This window comes from Leptonychotes weddellii, chromosome 3 (assembly GCF_054177405.1).
Source record: "Leptonychotes weddellii isolate Sample4059 chromosome 3, ASM5417740v2, whole genome shotgun sequence".
NCBI lineage: Eukaryota > Metazoa > Chordata > Mammalia > Carnivora > Phocidae > Leptonychotes > Leptonychotes weddellii.
The window spans coordinates 104,379,832-104,395,852 of NC_138371.1; the positions used below are offsets into that span (position 1 = coordinate 104,379,832).

A 16,021-nucleotide genomic window follows, 5' to 3' on the forward strand; every position below is an offset into this window, starting at 1 on the left:
TCCAATTTGAAACATATTAATGTTAAAATTTGCACTAACCTCTAAGACCAATAAAATCCAGATTGGCGCGATTGAGTTAGTGTGATGGAAGATGGTATGCGACTGAGGCTAAGATGCTGCTTCACTGTCCATGTGGCCCTAAAGCTTTTTTTGAGCTGAGCCCACCTGTTCCTTTGAGCACCTAGGGAAGACAGTTGTCCCCCTAACCCTCAAGTCTTCCTATTCTAATTCCTGGGAGACCAGATGATGTGCTAGGTATGTCTTTTTCTTTTCCTATTAGCCCTGATGGTGAAAGTAGCACTAGTTAGCACTACTTAGCACAAATACGTTCTTGGGTGGCAGTATACAGTTACAGGTGGTCATCTGGGGGGGTCCAGAATAGCCTTAAAACAATCCCTTTACTTTTTCATGAAATGAAAAGACCAAGCAAAGACAAAGGACCTAATTTGGAGGGCTGCAAGTGCTCTCCAAATTAGGTCCGTTGTCTTCCGGGGGTCTGCAGATGCCAGTTTTGAAAATATCCCATCACAGTAGGTGTGAAGTCTAGCAAGGAGGCTTAGTGGTATGCTGGGCAGGCAGCTTGAGCCCGGCAGTGTATCGGAGACCTTCTTGTCTCCATCGGGCATCCTGCCTTGGCAATCGTGAGCAACTTTTGAGCGAGCAGAATAAACTAGTGTGTTTGTGGAACAGGATATCGTACCAAAGGGCAAGGCACCACTAGACTTAGCAATTTGTCACTGTGGTTTGTCAGTTCAGATTACTTTGATGGTAGATGTTTAGGCATGTCCTATAGATAGTCTCCAAAGAATGTAATTCATATAAAGGAAATGAAAAGGGTCATTTGTTTAGTAATCTACCTGATAGCAGTATGCTATGGAAACAGGTGGTTTTAAACAGATGTTTTGGGAAATAGAGTATTACCTTATACTGCATATGTACATTGCCAGTTTTCAAAGGATTGAGTAATAATTCTTTGATGATAAAGAGGGCAGCACCTCAGAAGAGCATCTTCTATATTATTTGATTGAGTTCATACACTGTCCTTGTTTTAGACATGGGGAGAATGAGGGTTTAGTGGCTGAGTGGCTTACTCAGGGTCACATAGATAGTGACAAATTACGATTTGAATGTAGCTGGATGAATAAACTTTGTCCAAAACATATGCATAAGAGTTGCCATCCATTTTTGTGAATACAAAATAATTTTACCAGAATTAACCATGTATTAGAATAGGATTTAGTATTTCCTTTACAGATACGAGTTTGGAACAGTTTTTTTCTTTCTAGTAGCCTAGTTTTTATTTTGTGGTTGGTTTGTTTCCTTAGCATCTGTACCGATGGACATTAGTTCATGGAAAATCATCTTTTAACAAATGTATCTATTTGTTTATTTAATTTTAGTTAAGTATATGTTGTTTAGTGGATTAGCTTTACTGATTTACTGAGACATGTTTAAAACATCCCACATTAGTAATGACCAAAGTCAGAGAACACAGGTCTGGAGACAAAGGCTTTGGTTTTAATCATTAATAGCTCAGGAGATTGCTCTCATCTCATCTGGAGGAGGATGGTCCTGGGTACCAGGCAACATGCTCAGCAGTGGTCTTTGTTCAGGCTCAGGAGTCTCAGAGTAGAATCTTCCTCATGACAGGTGCAGGCTTCACACAAGATCCCTTCTGTTTCTTGCCCTTGGTTTTACTCATATTCCCTGCTCCACACTGCTGCCTTTTCAGAAGCTCTGCGGCCTCAGTGTCTGCCCGAGAAGTCTGACGAGGAAGGCTTGAGGGCGTGGTCGTTTCTTGGGGCAGAGTCTCCACTGGCACATAGTTCTTCTGTGTCCCTACTAGAATTCCATTTCATAAAGGGTAGCTCCATGGAGGCAGGGACTTGCTTACTTTTGTTTCCTATGGAACTGCCAGTACTTAAAACAGTGTCCTGCGTGCAGTTGGCACTTATTACATGTTGCAAGTATGAATATATTGTCAGTGGGATCCCAGATCACTTTGGTTGTTTGTTTGTTTCTTTCTTTCTAAGAAGACCCTGTGGATCCTGGCTCCTAAACACCTAATTTATGAAGATTAGAAGGGTTGACATGCAGACCAGAGTGGTTCCTGACCATTTTGTGTATAAGGCTTCCTTTTTGATAAAAAATGTTAGGGAGTCCCATAGGATAGTAATTGTGCTTGTGCCTTTTTTTTTTTTTAAACTTTATTTATTTATTTGTCAGAGAGAGAGAATGAGCACAAGCAGGGGGAGCGGCAGGCAGAAGGAGAGGGAGAAGCAGGCTCCCCGCTGAGCAGGGAGCCCGATGCGGGGCTTGATCCCAGGACCCTGCGATCATGACCTGAGCCGAAGGCAGATGCTTAGCCAACTGAGCCACCCAGACATCCCCCCACTTTTTAAAAAGATTTATTTATTTGGGGGGGCACGTGAGATGGTGGGTGGTAGGGGCAGAGGGAGAGGGAGAGAGAGAGAATCTCAAGTAGACTCCCCACTGAGCACGGAGCCTGAGGAGGGGCTCGATCTCACAATGCTGAGATCAAGACCTGAGCCTAAACCAGGAGTCAGAGGGCTTAACCAACTGGGCCACCCAGGGGCCCCTGTGCTTGTGTCTTTTGATTGAAAAAAAATTCATTACAACAAAACCTACCGTGAATTCATTAACATTGTAAAATGAATTTGTTACAGAGCAGTTCATATATACATTTGAAAAGAGCAGCATATCTGTGCAGTGGATATTTCACTTACATAGTTGACTGGCAATGCTGACTAATGGCTTTCTTGTCCTGAGCCTCCCTGCACGCATGAAATCTGGTTAATTTGTAAATTGGGGAGTGTGAGGACCACCAAGAGAAAACAACACTGGGGGCTACAGAGGCACAAGCTGACTGCCTCCAAGCACCCCCTGCTTCTTCTACTCCTCACTTACCTGCTACTTGCCCTTGCCCCATCCTCCATCTCACCTTTCCAGCATCACCTCTCAGTTCAGAATGGATTGTTGGTCACACACAACCTGAACTCCTCCTCACCGGAGCCTGTTTCACAGACTGGTTCCAAATTGCAGAGCCTTCTGCTTCTCTTTTAAGTGTTTCAGTCTCCCCCAGTTCCTTGAATTAGTGATGCCGGACAGGCTGATCAGAGTTGGGTCAGTCTCACTCATTCACACTTTCCCTCCCACATTTGCTCACTCACTCAGGCACATACTCACACCCTCACTCGCTCACACCCTCACTTGCTCACACACTCACACCCTCACTCATTTGCACCCTCACTCGCTCACACGCTCACTTGCTCACACCCTCACTCGCTTACACACTCATGCACACCCTTACACCCTCAGCGGCTCACACCTTCACTCATTCACACACTTGTCCACACACTCACACCCTCACTTACACCCTCATTTGCTCACACACTTGCTCACACCTTCATTTGCTCACACCTTCACTCACACCCTCACTTACACACTCACACCCTCACACACTCATTCACTCACACTCTCACTGCCTCACACCTTCACTGGCTCACACCTTCACTCACTCACACACTCACTTGCTCATACCTTCACTTATTCACATCCTCACTCGTTCACATACTCACTTGCTCACACCTGCACTCACACCCTCACTCTGTCACACCTTCACTTGCTCACACCTTTGATCGCTCAAATGTTCACTCGCTTACACCCTCGCTCACACACTTGCTCACATCCTCATTCACATACTCACACCCTCACTTGCTCATCACTGACTCCCTCTTCCATTTACTCACACATACCCTCACTCGCTCACACCCTCACCTACACCCTCAGTCTTTCCTGCTGGCTTTCATGAAGCCAACAAACATCAGTGACACCACCTACTACTATTACATGCTAGTACTGGAAGTACACCTGCTCCTCATTATTTGCAGATTGTATATTTGCAAATTCGTCTACTTACTAAATTTGCTTGTGATCCTAAAGTCATTACTGGTGGCACTTCCATGGTCATCTGCAGACATTCAAGGAGAAGCAGAAGGGAATGGCCTGATGGGCACGTTTCCAGCAGAGGTCCTGCCAGGCGATGCTCTGCCTTCTTGCTTCAGCTCACACTATAAAAAGGTGTCCTTTTGGGGATCTATTTAGTGCCACATTTTTCCTTTTGTGTGTTTTTTGGGTGATTTTAGTGTTTCAGATGCCCCCGAAGCATAGTGCTGAAGTGCTATCTGGTGTTTCTAAATGCGAGATGGCTGTGATGAGTCTTACGGAGCACACCAGCTAAGTGAGAGAGTCTTGTGTGAGCGTGAGCCACAGTGCTGTTGCTGGTGTGTTGTCGGTGAGCTCGTTGTTAATGAATCTACAACATTAACTTAAATAGAAACCCACAAAAGTCAAGGCTACGTATTGATTGACCAAAGTGTTATGACTGACTTGCGTGGCACCTAATGCCGTGTTTCTCTTGGGAACAGCGCGTCAGTATTCATGACTTCAGTGCTCACAGAGGCTTTAGAGAACAGAACTACCATGGATAATGAGATCAACTGAACATACAAATGCAAATGGTACTTCCTCTTCTGGGTGAGCTTAGAACTGATCCAAGAACTTGCAACTTTGTGGGGGGTGACAGATACACAAACCAAGAATTATAATTTGGTATGATTCTTGTTAGGATAGCCTTAGGTACAAAAAGGGCTCGGAGAACTTAGAGAGCTTAATTCCAGGGTGGGAGAGAACTTCAGGATTGTTCCCAGAGGAGATGGAGAAAACCAGGCAGGTGTCCTGAGGAGAGGAAGGCTTGTGAGCAGGCGGCTTTGCCGCTGGGCTCAGAAACGTGGTGGCTGTGCTTGTACCCTAATTCTGTTATCTTTACTTCCGCCCCCCGCCGTGTCCTGTCTCCGCTTCGGTTTCTCCCAGCTGCTGCTGGAGCCTCTTTGCTGTCACTATCGTCAGCCACGGTGTGGGAGGTGCCCTGGAGCCCCACAAAGAAAGCTGCCCCCCAGCCCCCAGAGCGGGGGGGGCGGGTGGCGCTACCCTGAGGGCAGCTACAGTGGTGGCGGGGCCACCTCATCCCGCCTGCCTCCCCCATGCCAGGCACTGACTTGTGCTCGTGCCGACATCGTTTCTCAGTCTGTGGACCTGGTACACCTCAGCGGCATCCTCAGGGGTGGCTGAGGAAATCGTCTGCACTCCTGACGCCCCCGCTGCCGAGGGCCCCCCCTCAGGATTGAAAGGTTCTGGTGTTACGTGGGAGAGACACATACAGAGCTGTCCTCCTTTGTCCTCTTTATAAATGCTTAAAATCCCGACATAAGTTGATCCCCTCTTTTCTTATTCTTTTTTTCGCGTGTATTGTAATTCACTGCAATCTCCGTCATGATTTGCTTTTCCTTTGTAATGAAGTGCTCAAAGCTCAATGCGGTATTCCAGAACAGACTTGCTAAGGTCACACCAAAGACATCCCTTTCCCTGTGGTGCACGATGTGATTGCTTTGCATGGAATGATTTTTGCCCATTTAGCTGCCATGTTGCTTTGTATGTTCTCACGTCATTGCTGTCCACCCTCGGCTCTAGATTTCATCCCTCCATCCATTTTCCACATGAATTGCTGTGTTTCAGATAGTTTTCTCTTGGCTGTGTTGACTTGGCCTGTATTCTTTTTCTTTCTCCATCTTTCAAGTTCATTTTCAGTTTGCAGGGTTTTGATGGACTATCGAAGCCTGTTACTTGCATTTGGAACATTTGAACGGTTCGAAGCTGGAGGTAAAGCAGGGAGCAGCGGCAACACAATGCTTAGCATCCCAGCCCTGTTGCTCACTCGCTGTGCGACCTTGGGCAGTCTACTCAAACTTGCTGAGCTATAACTGTGAGACAGGGCTAATGACAGCCGCATCACAGCATTGCTGTGAGGATTAGAGAAGATGAAGCCCATAAAACAGCCAGCACACTGCTTGGCTCGCAGCGGCTGGTTAGTGCAGGCTCGTTCCCTTAGCATTCTTCACGGATGAGTGTGGTCGTGGTGGAACGCTGCCCTGGTACAGCCTCGTATACTCCTTACTGGACGCGACATGCACGGAGAGTGTGTTTCTCGCCAGTTTGAATTCCGGAATGAAGATGTATCACACAGTCTATGAAAATAAATATAAATTTCCTTCGTTCCTGCATCCCTTGAATCATACTTTAAAATGTTAACCATAAAGCCTTGCTTATCAAGATTAATTTTAGGTACTTTATTTTTATATGTAGCTTGTTATTATTTTATCTACATAGTTAAAGAAATTTCTTTCTTTGGGATTTAATTTACTTTAGTATTACTGTAATTCTTTTTTTCTAATGTTCACACATTAGTGGATTCACCAGGCTGTCACAGCACCTGAAATGTCTACCTTCAGAATTGGTTTTTCAGGATTAAAGCACTGTTTTAAAAAAGGGTCTATGTCAGCATATGACTTTGGTTTTGGAGCAATGGAATTATTAGTTGATGGTATTAGCCCTGATTACTGTTGGAAGTGGGTTGTTCCACTCTAGCAGAGAGAGCGGCCCTGAGAGAGTTAGACACAGTCACCTGAGTGTTACAGAGGGGAAGGGACAGCTGCACCGGTCACTTTCTAAGAGAGCAGGGCCATTTATATATCACAAGTTCAGGGGTGGGAGGAACAGTTCGGTTCCAGAGAAATCTGGGCTGGCACGCGTACAGCTGAGGCTAGGAGCTGGGGGCCCAAGAAGTGGGGGGTGCCAGAGACAGGCTTTATCTACTTTGCGATTTTATGCAGGGTTTCTCTGTGGGTGTCGGGGGTGGGGATGGGGGTGTAGGGGCCCATGAGCATTGGCTGGGGGTATTCGAGAAGTTCAAGAGTTCTGGTATTATTTATCTTTGATGTTGCATTTTGTCTGCCTTATGCCCACATCCAGCTTTCCCGTTGGGTTTGAGTGCTCTACGACATTGCGGACTTTTTATTTTCTTGCAAGACTTGGTTTTTCTCCCAAGTAAGTTCTCTGAGGGAGAGCTTATGATGTAGGGTTTGTGGTTCAGGCATGTTTCTGGTGGCCAACATGGCGAAGAGGATGGTGGCGGGCCCTAAAATGCAAGGTCGTACTGGGCAAGACACCTTCCAGGATGGGATCATCCTGACGGTCTCCCAGGGAGAAGAAAGAAGGGGCTCCTTGTGCCAAAGTGATGTCTTCTTCCTTGTCCTCCTTTCTTCCTCAAAACAGCAACCTCATTCCCTTGGCTGCTTCTGGAAGCATTAATTCAGTCTGCATTTCTGAGCAGCTGCCCCCACCCTCTCTGCAGTGGGCAATTGATGCAGCACATTTTATTTGGTTTCTTCCCTTATTTTCCTCCACTGCAGTTTCTTTTTCCATTTCCTGTTCAACATGTCCTTCCAGAGTTCTTGTGGATAGCTCTGCTTTCTCCATTTTGATGTTCCCAGACTGAATCCCTAGAATCTTAGACCCAAAGAGACCTTAGAAATGTCTTAGTCCAGTTCCCTCATTTTACAGATAAGGAAATTGAGGCCCAGGATTATTAATCAACCCACCTGCCGCTCCCAGACCCTGTGTGTGTGTGTGTGTGTAAGTTTGGCATTCCTTTATGTAAGGAAATTCCGTGAATCTTTTCGTTCTTCAAAAGTAGTCTTTGGGCTTCCACTGTCATTGTATTGGTTCATTTTTTGGTTTCTCTTAATTTTATTTCTACAAACCAAGTTCTTAATTTAACCCATTTTGTCTATCATAGAAAACCTTTGGCACATTTTTCTTTTCCAATTCCACTCCCTATGGTATATTTGATGGTTATCATGGAAACAAAGTAGTTGGACTCAACTGTCTTTGTCTTTTTGGATCCCGTATTTCCTTAATTTCCCCTCCCAGCTGTTCAGCTGGACGGGTTTCTGCCATGGTGTGTCAGTCAGATTCTTCCAGGGTGTTCCCTCTGCTCTGGGCTCTTCCCTCTGGCGCTACGCACTGTGAGGTTTCTTCAGCGTTTGCAGGTCTTTGATGTGTATTTTCAGTGGTCGCTGGACGACCTGCTACTCTTACCAGATCATCATCTAGGGTAAGAAATGTTACATGTGATTTCTTTTTACTCTGGTGTTCTAAGATCCTAAAAGAAGATTCATGATTTTTTCCTGTAAGGTTCTCAGTGGAAGCATTAAACGTGCATTGTCTGCATAGGGGGCACAAGCAACAATATTTCTTAAAGTGAACACGGGACTTGTCAAATTTGAATCCTCGTGCACCTGGAGCAAGGTTTTCTTTCCCCTGTGGGACTACGTCTCTGGAAATGGAGTGCAAGTTGACGAGCTCGTAAGATTTGCTAAACGAATATCCATGTCTATAGTGGCTTCTAAGGAAGGCCCCTGAATTGTCTAGCCTGTCAGGGGCAGGTTCTGTCCTTGGCGACGTTGTTGGTGCCACAAGGCTGGTGAGCGCACATCCTAGAAAGTGTCCGTGTGCGCCTGGATTCAGACTGGGCCCTGGCCTTTGAATCCCCAAATGCCCAAGTAAGCCGCTCCTGGAGAAAGGGTGGTTTGTGTTTGTTTTGTTTAGTGTTTGGTGGGGGAGGAGTGGAGAGAATGTCGGAATTCTTAATTTCCTCTATATTTTGATGAGACCAAATGAAAAACTGCCTGCCTCCTTGCTTCATTTTGTTTACGTTGACCAGACACAACTGATCCAATTGTTCCCACAATTCTAAGATCATGGAAAGAAAGCAGGCCCCTCTGGAATAGTGGGGATTTGAAAGACGGGGCTTGTGGGGAGCCATATCGAGGGCATAACGGGGTTGGCTCTGAATTGGAGTCTAATAAAATCAGAAATAATGCCCTCTTGCCTATTCTCCTCTGTGTTTGTTGCTTTCTGTCCATTTGGGGACTTCTCCCAGGAGAGAAGAGTTGAAAGACCTGGCTTCTTATTAATGGTCCTTTAGTCATTATATTTAATCACCCCGATCCTTGCAACAACTCCCATTAAGACTTTACTGCTAGATTATTAATGAGAAAGAGTACATCTGTACGAGTAATTGTGGTTGAGGGAGGTTTAAATACCATGACTGTAATAAACGGGAGATATGAGAACGGGTGATTACATCAAATCATTAACTTGCAAAATGTTTGGGAACTCTACTATCAAGTTAGTTTCTGTATAGTCGCTGACCTCGGATTTACGGGTTGGGCTGGTTTGCGCAACTAGTTTAAGTGACCCACTGAGTCGAATAAATGCAACCATTTTGGATAGTGTGGTTAAAGCTACACCATATATATTTATAAACATATTTATAAATATATTTATATATACAAAGGGATATATATACAAAGGGATATACAAAGGGAAATCATGTTTTAAAATGGCAGCATGCCATAAGCCTATATGTTTTCCATGAGAACTGTTGAGCCTCAAATTTTGAAAAATTCTGATTTCAGTTTTTAAGTGAGTATAGATATGAATTGGGCATAATAATGCCCATGTGGATTACACATTTTCCAATTGTCTAATATTTTAAGTGGTGTCTATATGAGTTTATGTCTTATAACATTCCTAAGCATTCCTTAGGGTGTGCTGTAATTTTCACATTATTATCTCATTCTTTGGTTTTAATAGGATTCGTAAAAGTTTTGAAGTTTTAATTTCAGTTTTTCCCACTGCTTAGAATTTGATGATATAAAATGAAAAGAGGTTTCCATAGTTGCTAACATTCACCAGATTTTGTTCCAAAGCATGGACTTTAGTAGACTTTTGAATTAAATCCACATTCTCCACCCAAGCCTAGTGATATAATCCAACAGTTCAAAGATAGGTATGCCATAAACAGCTATAGTTAAATAATCTAAAGAAAAAAAAATTAAAACATGGAAATACAATAAAACAAGAATTGATCACTTTATAGTGGAATACTCTATAAATGTCTGCATTGGAAACATGTGGTGAGTTTTAAAACATCTGAGTTCTATAATTCTAAAGTGTATAGTTGATTGGAAGGCAGAAACTTTTTTTCCTCCACTGCATTTATAGAAGAATACAGGCTAGTATGTTTTTGCTGTCCCAATTTGCACTCATTTGCTCATTTTTAGTTTAGAAAAATCACTACGGGGTACAAATACGTAAGTATAGTCACCTCGACTAAGTATTTTGTCACTGAGTTCTAAAGAGTGATCATAAAGAGAGTACTTCTGTAAATCTTGCTATTTTATCTGTCTGTCCAAAGCAGAAGTCACACGTTAATGTAATCCCCAATAAGAGGAAGAAATTATTTAAAAGAATATACATGGCATAAAAAAGTAACAGGGTCTTTAATTCTTAATGATCGTTTTAATTTTTAAGGTATGTCAGTTTATCTGAGTGGCATTATACTAATTGTCATAATTACAGGAGCTGAAATGTACCAGCGCTTTTGCAATGTAATGTCTGCACGATCTCATTTAACTTGTTAACCGAAGTCAGACAACCCTTCCGTGTAGGAGGCAATTGAACTCTTAACCATCACAAAAAGTGCTGGCTATAGATGATGCTGTTTAAAATGGAATAATTCACTTTATTTTCTGGGTTGCCTAAAAAATTCTATTATGTGTATATAAAAAATGCTATAATAGCCTGCCAGGGGAAATAGAGCAGTGTTTTCTGAGCAGTGAAAAGGCTAGTTCAGTTTCTTAGCTTATAACTTTTTTTAAAAAAGGTTTGTTTTTTTTTTTTTGTAAACTAAAAAAACCCCTCAAAACATATACAATGAGAATCTTTTCATAAATACTGAAAACAAATGTGTTCCCTTGCTAGATTGTGCTGTCCCCACCACTGTAGACTTTTGTTCATAATCTCTACGGATTCCTCTTGCAAAGCGAATAGTGTTTTCTAAAAATTACATTTTGTTAAGGTAAAGAAGGAAGGAAGCACATAGGAGTCTTAGAGTAACAGTTGCTTCATGTAATTCCTGAGCATGGTGTGCAAGCCCTAGCCTTTCCCCTGCGCAGTCTTCTCTAGTGCCTGGCCCTTTGGAAACAGCACCAGAAGCCTCCCTGGAGGAGGAGGTCTGGAGGAATCACAGTGTTTAGTGAAAAGCAAAAAAAGCCCAGAAGGGACTGGTCTCCAGATTGCGGCGCCTCCAGTAGGGCTCCTGGAAACTTCTTGCTCTGGTGGCTTCATTCCCCTAATAAGGAGATTCTGTGGCAGAGACCAGGGGCAAGTCATTTCGCATCTGGGTCTCACTGTCCCATGTATTTAACAGGAGAAGTTGTATTAGCTGTTTTCCAGAGTTCCTCCCAGTTGTGAGAGGTTATGATGTTAACATAATGTCAACAACCACCATTGTTTATGGAGGGCTTCCTCTGTGCCAGGCATGTTCTTTGATTGCGTATTTGTAATAGCCCTGTCTGAAGATACTAACCTGCTTGAAATTTGAAGTTACTGAGGATTGTGGGGGTTAAGTGCAGTCGTAAATGTCCCACAGCTAGAGAAGGGTGAAGCTGGGATGTGCATGAGCCTTCGACACCCCAGCTGGGCTCTTCACCAGCGTGCAAACTACCTGTCTTCTGCTGAGGTGACGTGTCTGTGTTTCTAATCCAACAAAGGCCATCGTACGATAGGTACGATAGCTCTGTAAAGCAAGCAGGACTAGTACATAACTCACGGTTCCAAAAGAAGAAAGAAGTGTTCTGTTTTTTAAGTAAAATGTCTGTCAGATGATATGATTTCCTGCTGAGAAAAAGCAAGCTTAAAATGAATTAGTTTTTCATGTTTTTTGAGGAACGAAAGGTTCAGCATACAGTTCCATACACTGGTCCATTTTATTAGGTAAGAAGAAAAAAAACAAAAACATAATTTATTTAGAAAATTAACTTAATCACAGCAAACCCAAACCAGGCATTTTTAGCCAGGAATAATCTTGTCTGTGAGGAGAATATTTATTATACAGATGGAAGTAAAGACTAAAATTGCTGGTAATGTCTTTAACACACTATTTTTATTTCGTCAGTCTTAATAGAGATGAAAGAGAAATCACATGCAGCCTCATTCTCCAGTGCAGGGGAGGGGAGGGGTTGTGTTTTCTCAGAAGAATGCTCCTCTAGGTTTCCATTGGAGTGAGGTGAAGGGCTGCCTCTCCGATGCTCACCCCCTCCTCCCGAGGGCAGAGCTTCTCCTGGAACCCCAGTGGAGTAATCCCTCCGAGGGGGGAGCCATGGAGGACTTCTCACTCCCCGCAATTCATTTTGTCCCTACGAACCCAGCATCAGCCCTCCAAAGCTTCCCTGTCGTTTCTGTCCTTGACAGTTGAATCTGTCCTTGACAGACACGTTGTTTTTTCTTTTTGCTTTGCCCTGTTTGATTTAAGAAGAACTTGTCACAAGCCCTTTCGGGGCCTGGAAGAGCACCCATCAGGAGGTGTGGGCAGGCCCTGTGTGCTTTGGAGTGGGTGTTAAGCCTTCGGTTCATAAAAGAAATAGGGGAGCCGGCCTCACATTGGACTGTTGATTTTGTCAAATTCTCTCCCTTTCTCCCTTTGCTCTCCTGACTTACTCCATTGCAAGGATGTGATGGATCCTGCCCGGCTGCTCTCTATGAACTCAGTGTACTAAATTCTGTCTTGGGTGTGTGCATGTAAAGAGGGCACCTGGGGGGCTCAGTCGGTTAAGTGTCTGCCTACCCTGGGTTCGAGCCCCGCGGCAGGCTCCCTGCTCTTCGGAGAGCCTGCTTCTCCCTCTCCCTCTGCTGCTCCCCCTGCTTGTGCTCTCATTGTTGCTCTCTCTCTTAAATAAATAAAATCTTAAAAAAAAAAAAAAAAGGACATCTGTATTTTGGTGATGTCTAGTTTGCTGTCCTCTGGGTCTGAATGTCAGAAATGGAAGAACGTCAAATGCCCTTACCTGTTCTGCTGTTTTAAGTGTGTGCATGGACATGTGTTGTTTTTTTGGTTTGTTTTCTTATTTATGTAAGTTGCCAGATGAGCAAGAGTGAGGGGAATATTTTTAAAGGTAATTTTGTGTTCATTTTTTAAAAGTACCGTCGAGGAACGTACTGATTTGAAAAGGTGTGGCCTAGTGGTGAGAAGAGCAAAGAGGCTATTCAGTCCCGTTGCCTTGTTTCTCCAGGGGACAGCTTTTGTGACTTGGGTGTGCTCTTGGTTCAGGGATGTGAGGTGTATGTTGTTTCTGGTCATGACTTCTGTCCAGGAGACACATGGATGCAGGAGCCCTGGGGCATGCGGTTAAATGGGACCTAGAGTTTCGTAAAGCTCAGGTGGAGGGAGAGGTGCAATACATTTGTGAAAATGTGGAACCTTTTAACTTTGGGGATGTAGGAATAAGTACAGCTTTTCTGTTGGTAGCTGTGTGCCTGAGAATGTGGCTTTTTAAGTTGGGGGGTTCTTTCTGTCTAAATTCAAGGAAGTAGGAGGGCTACAGCAATTGTTTTTACTTCTTTGTCTTCAGGAAGACTCAGTCACATAGAAAGCATTCTATCTTGAAATGTGGACCATGGATTAACTGCATCAGAATTCCCCCAAGGGCCTGTTAAAAATGCGTATTTCCAGACTTTCTGGATCAGAATTTTAAAGGGTTGGAGATTGCAAATTTGCATTTTAAAGAGGCATCCCAGGTGATTCTTCTGTAATCCTAAAGTTTGAAAAGCACTCCTATGGAGTAATATGTCACCTCTCCTACTTCAGAGGGCAGAAGGTATCCGACCACAGTGCTAATGTTGAGAATGTTGGTCTATATTGCAAGTACTTTTTAAAGCATGTATTAAAGATGAGGCAGTTATCTGGACTTTTCGCTTCAGCTAAGGCTCTCCCTCACAGGATGGTCACCATCCTAACTGCTGCAGTAAAAATGGGAACAACTCATAGCATTTGTCGTCCTTTGTCTGTCGGGCTTGTACAAATAATGGGCATACGAAAAAATCTAACTAGAAAACGTTTGAAATCTTTTGAACTTCAGTCAGTATGGAAAACAATTAGAATGTAGTTAAATTTATACAGTCAGGCACTTTTTGCAAAATACGTCACAATGGTTAAAATGGGTTAAAATCAGTATTTTCTCACCAGAGTTATATTGTGTCGCGATTGGATATTGCTTTAAATACAGAAAGTAGCTATTTTGCAAAATACTGATTTGTTTGTTTGTTTGTTTTAACAGGAGAAACTAACCCAAGAGTGTGTATTCAGAGAACAGTTTGAAGAAAACTGGTATAACACGTACTCTTCGAATCTGTATAAACACGTGGACACTGGAAGGCGATACTATGTTGCATTAAATAAAGACGGGACCCCAAGAGAAGGAACGAGGACTAAACGGCACCAGAAATTCACACATTTTTTACCTAGGCCAGTGGACCCCGACAAAGTACCTGAACTATATAAGGATATTCTAAGCCAAAGTTGACAAAGACAATTTCTTCACTTGAGCCCTTAAAAAAGTAACCACTATAAAGGTTTCACGCGGTGGGTTCTTATTGATTAGCTGTGTCATCACACCAGCTCCACAGTTGCCAAACTTTGCCGCATGTATAATGTACGATGGAGGCTTGGATGGGAACATGCTGATTTTGTTCTGCACTTAAACAGGCTTGTCCTCCTGGAGGACCGCCGCTGCCCACTTGCTTGATTTATTGTGAGAAGAGGAGAGGGAGACTGAGCGGGGGTGTGAGTGTGTGCGTGGATGAGGAGCAGGGGAGATGGAAGAGAGAAGCAGAAGCAGAGAGGACCGCGGCCTGATGCATGCTGGGATTTAGACGCGCTTTTACATTTTTGATCAGTTGTACTTCATCTTGTATCAGCACAGCTGCCATACTTCGACTCATCAGGATTTTGGCTGGTGGCCTGCGCAAGGGTACGCTGCATTTTCAAAGGCATGGAGGGTGCAGTCTTACTTAAGAGACTTTTTCAGTTAATGCTCACTGGTGCCATCCCGGTGAATTTAAAGCAAAGACCTCTTAGTAAAAATAAAATAAAAAAAAATAAATAAAAATAAAAAAAAAGTTAAATTTATTTATAGAAATTCCAAAGGCAACATTTTATTTATTTTATATATTTATTTATTATATAGAGTTTATTTTTAATGAAATATGTACAGGCCAGATAGGCATTTTGGAAGCTTTAGGCTCTGTAAGCATTAAATGGCAAAGTCCGCTACGAACCTGTGGTAAATTCATGCAAGTAAATACAACGGTGCATGGATATGAGAAATTCTAATGACCCTAATGTACTAAAGGTGACAATCTCTTTTGTGCCCATATTATTGTAAACTTATGCACATCATTCATGACACTGAGTATTCACTCTTCAGACTGCTTGTTTCATAGCTTATCCCAGAGGATTAAAGAAAAACTGGGTCTCAAACTTTTATTCTGTGTCTGTAATATTTCCTCTCTCATAAGTGACTTATTCCATCACTGTAACTTCACGGTTGGAAAATATAAGGGTTGGTATATATCCTACATGTTTAAACCTATTGCAGAATATACCAAAGCTGAACAATAACTATGCTTTTATTTTAGTTGATCTCCAGGACAACAGGACTAACATCAAACATTGTACTGATTTAGAATCCTCAAAAAGAAAAAAAAGAAAAAAAAAAAGAGCTTACGTAGCACAGATTTTTTTTTTTTTTTTTTTTTTTAAGGGACAAGAATCAGATTAAACAGGACCATTCTTGGAGACTTTTTATTTGTGCACTATCAAATATGACATTATACAAGCTCCATAGAGGTCATTGTAACATCTTTTATAGGAAATTGCTTTTGGTGTGAACCATCGTAATACATAATAGCACCCTTCAAGTAAAACTTGCAAAATGAAACTAATAAATCTTCATCAATAATGACAATGAGGGGGAAAGTATTATACTTGTTGACTGTGTTTTGTTTTTAAAAATGGTCCTCACAAGCGCTCAATTTTTTTAGAGGGGAGGTTACTATATAGAATATCTTTTACAAGGCTTTTATAACATTTTATGCTGAAAAGCGTAAGAATACATATTTCTTTAGTAGCAATAATTTTGGAACTTGCCCTTGGGCAAGGAAGACTATTTCTTACTATATACTAAGGAGGAAAGAGCCA

General features: G+C 42.7%; 1 protein-coding gene across 1 annotated transcript in view; it reads left to right on the forward strand.

Moving 5' to 3' along the window:
• The window catches only part of FGF9 (fibroblast growth factor 9), a 31,768-nt gene extending 16,461 nt beyond the window's left edge, over positions 1 to 15,307 (forward strand). Inside the window, exon 3 of the mRNA XM_006727844.3 lies at positions 14,100 to 15,307. Coding sequence (XP_006727907.1) covers positions 14,100 to 14,345 — 246 coding nt within the window. The 3' untranslated portion in view covers positions 14,346 to 15,307. The remainder of the gene's footprint in view (positions 1 to 14,099) is intronic.
• Positions 15,308 to 16,021: the final 714 nt, after the last annotated feature.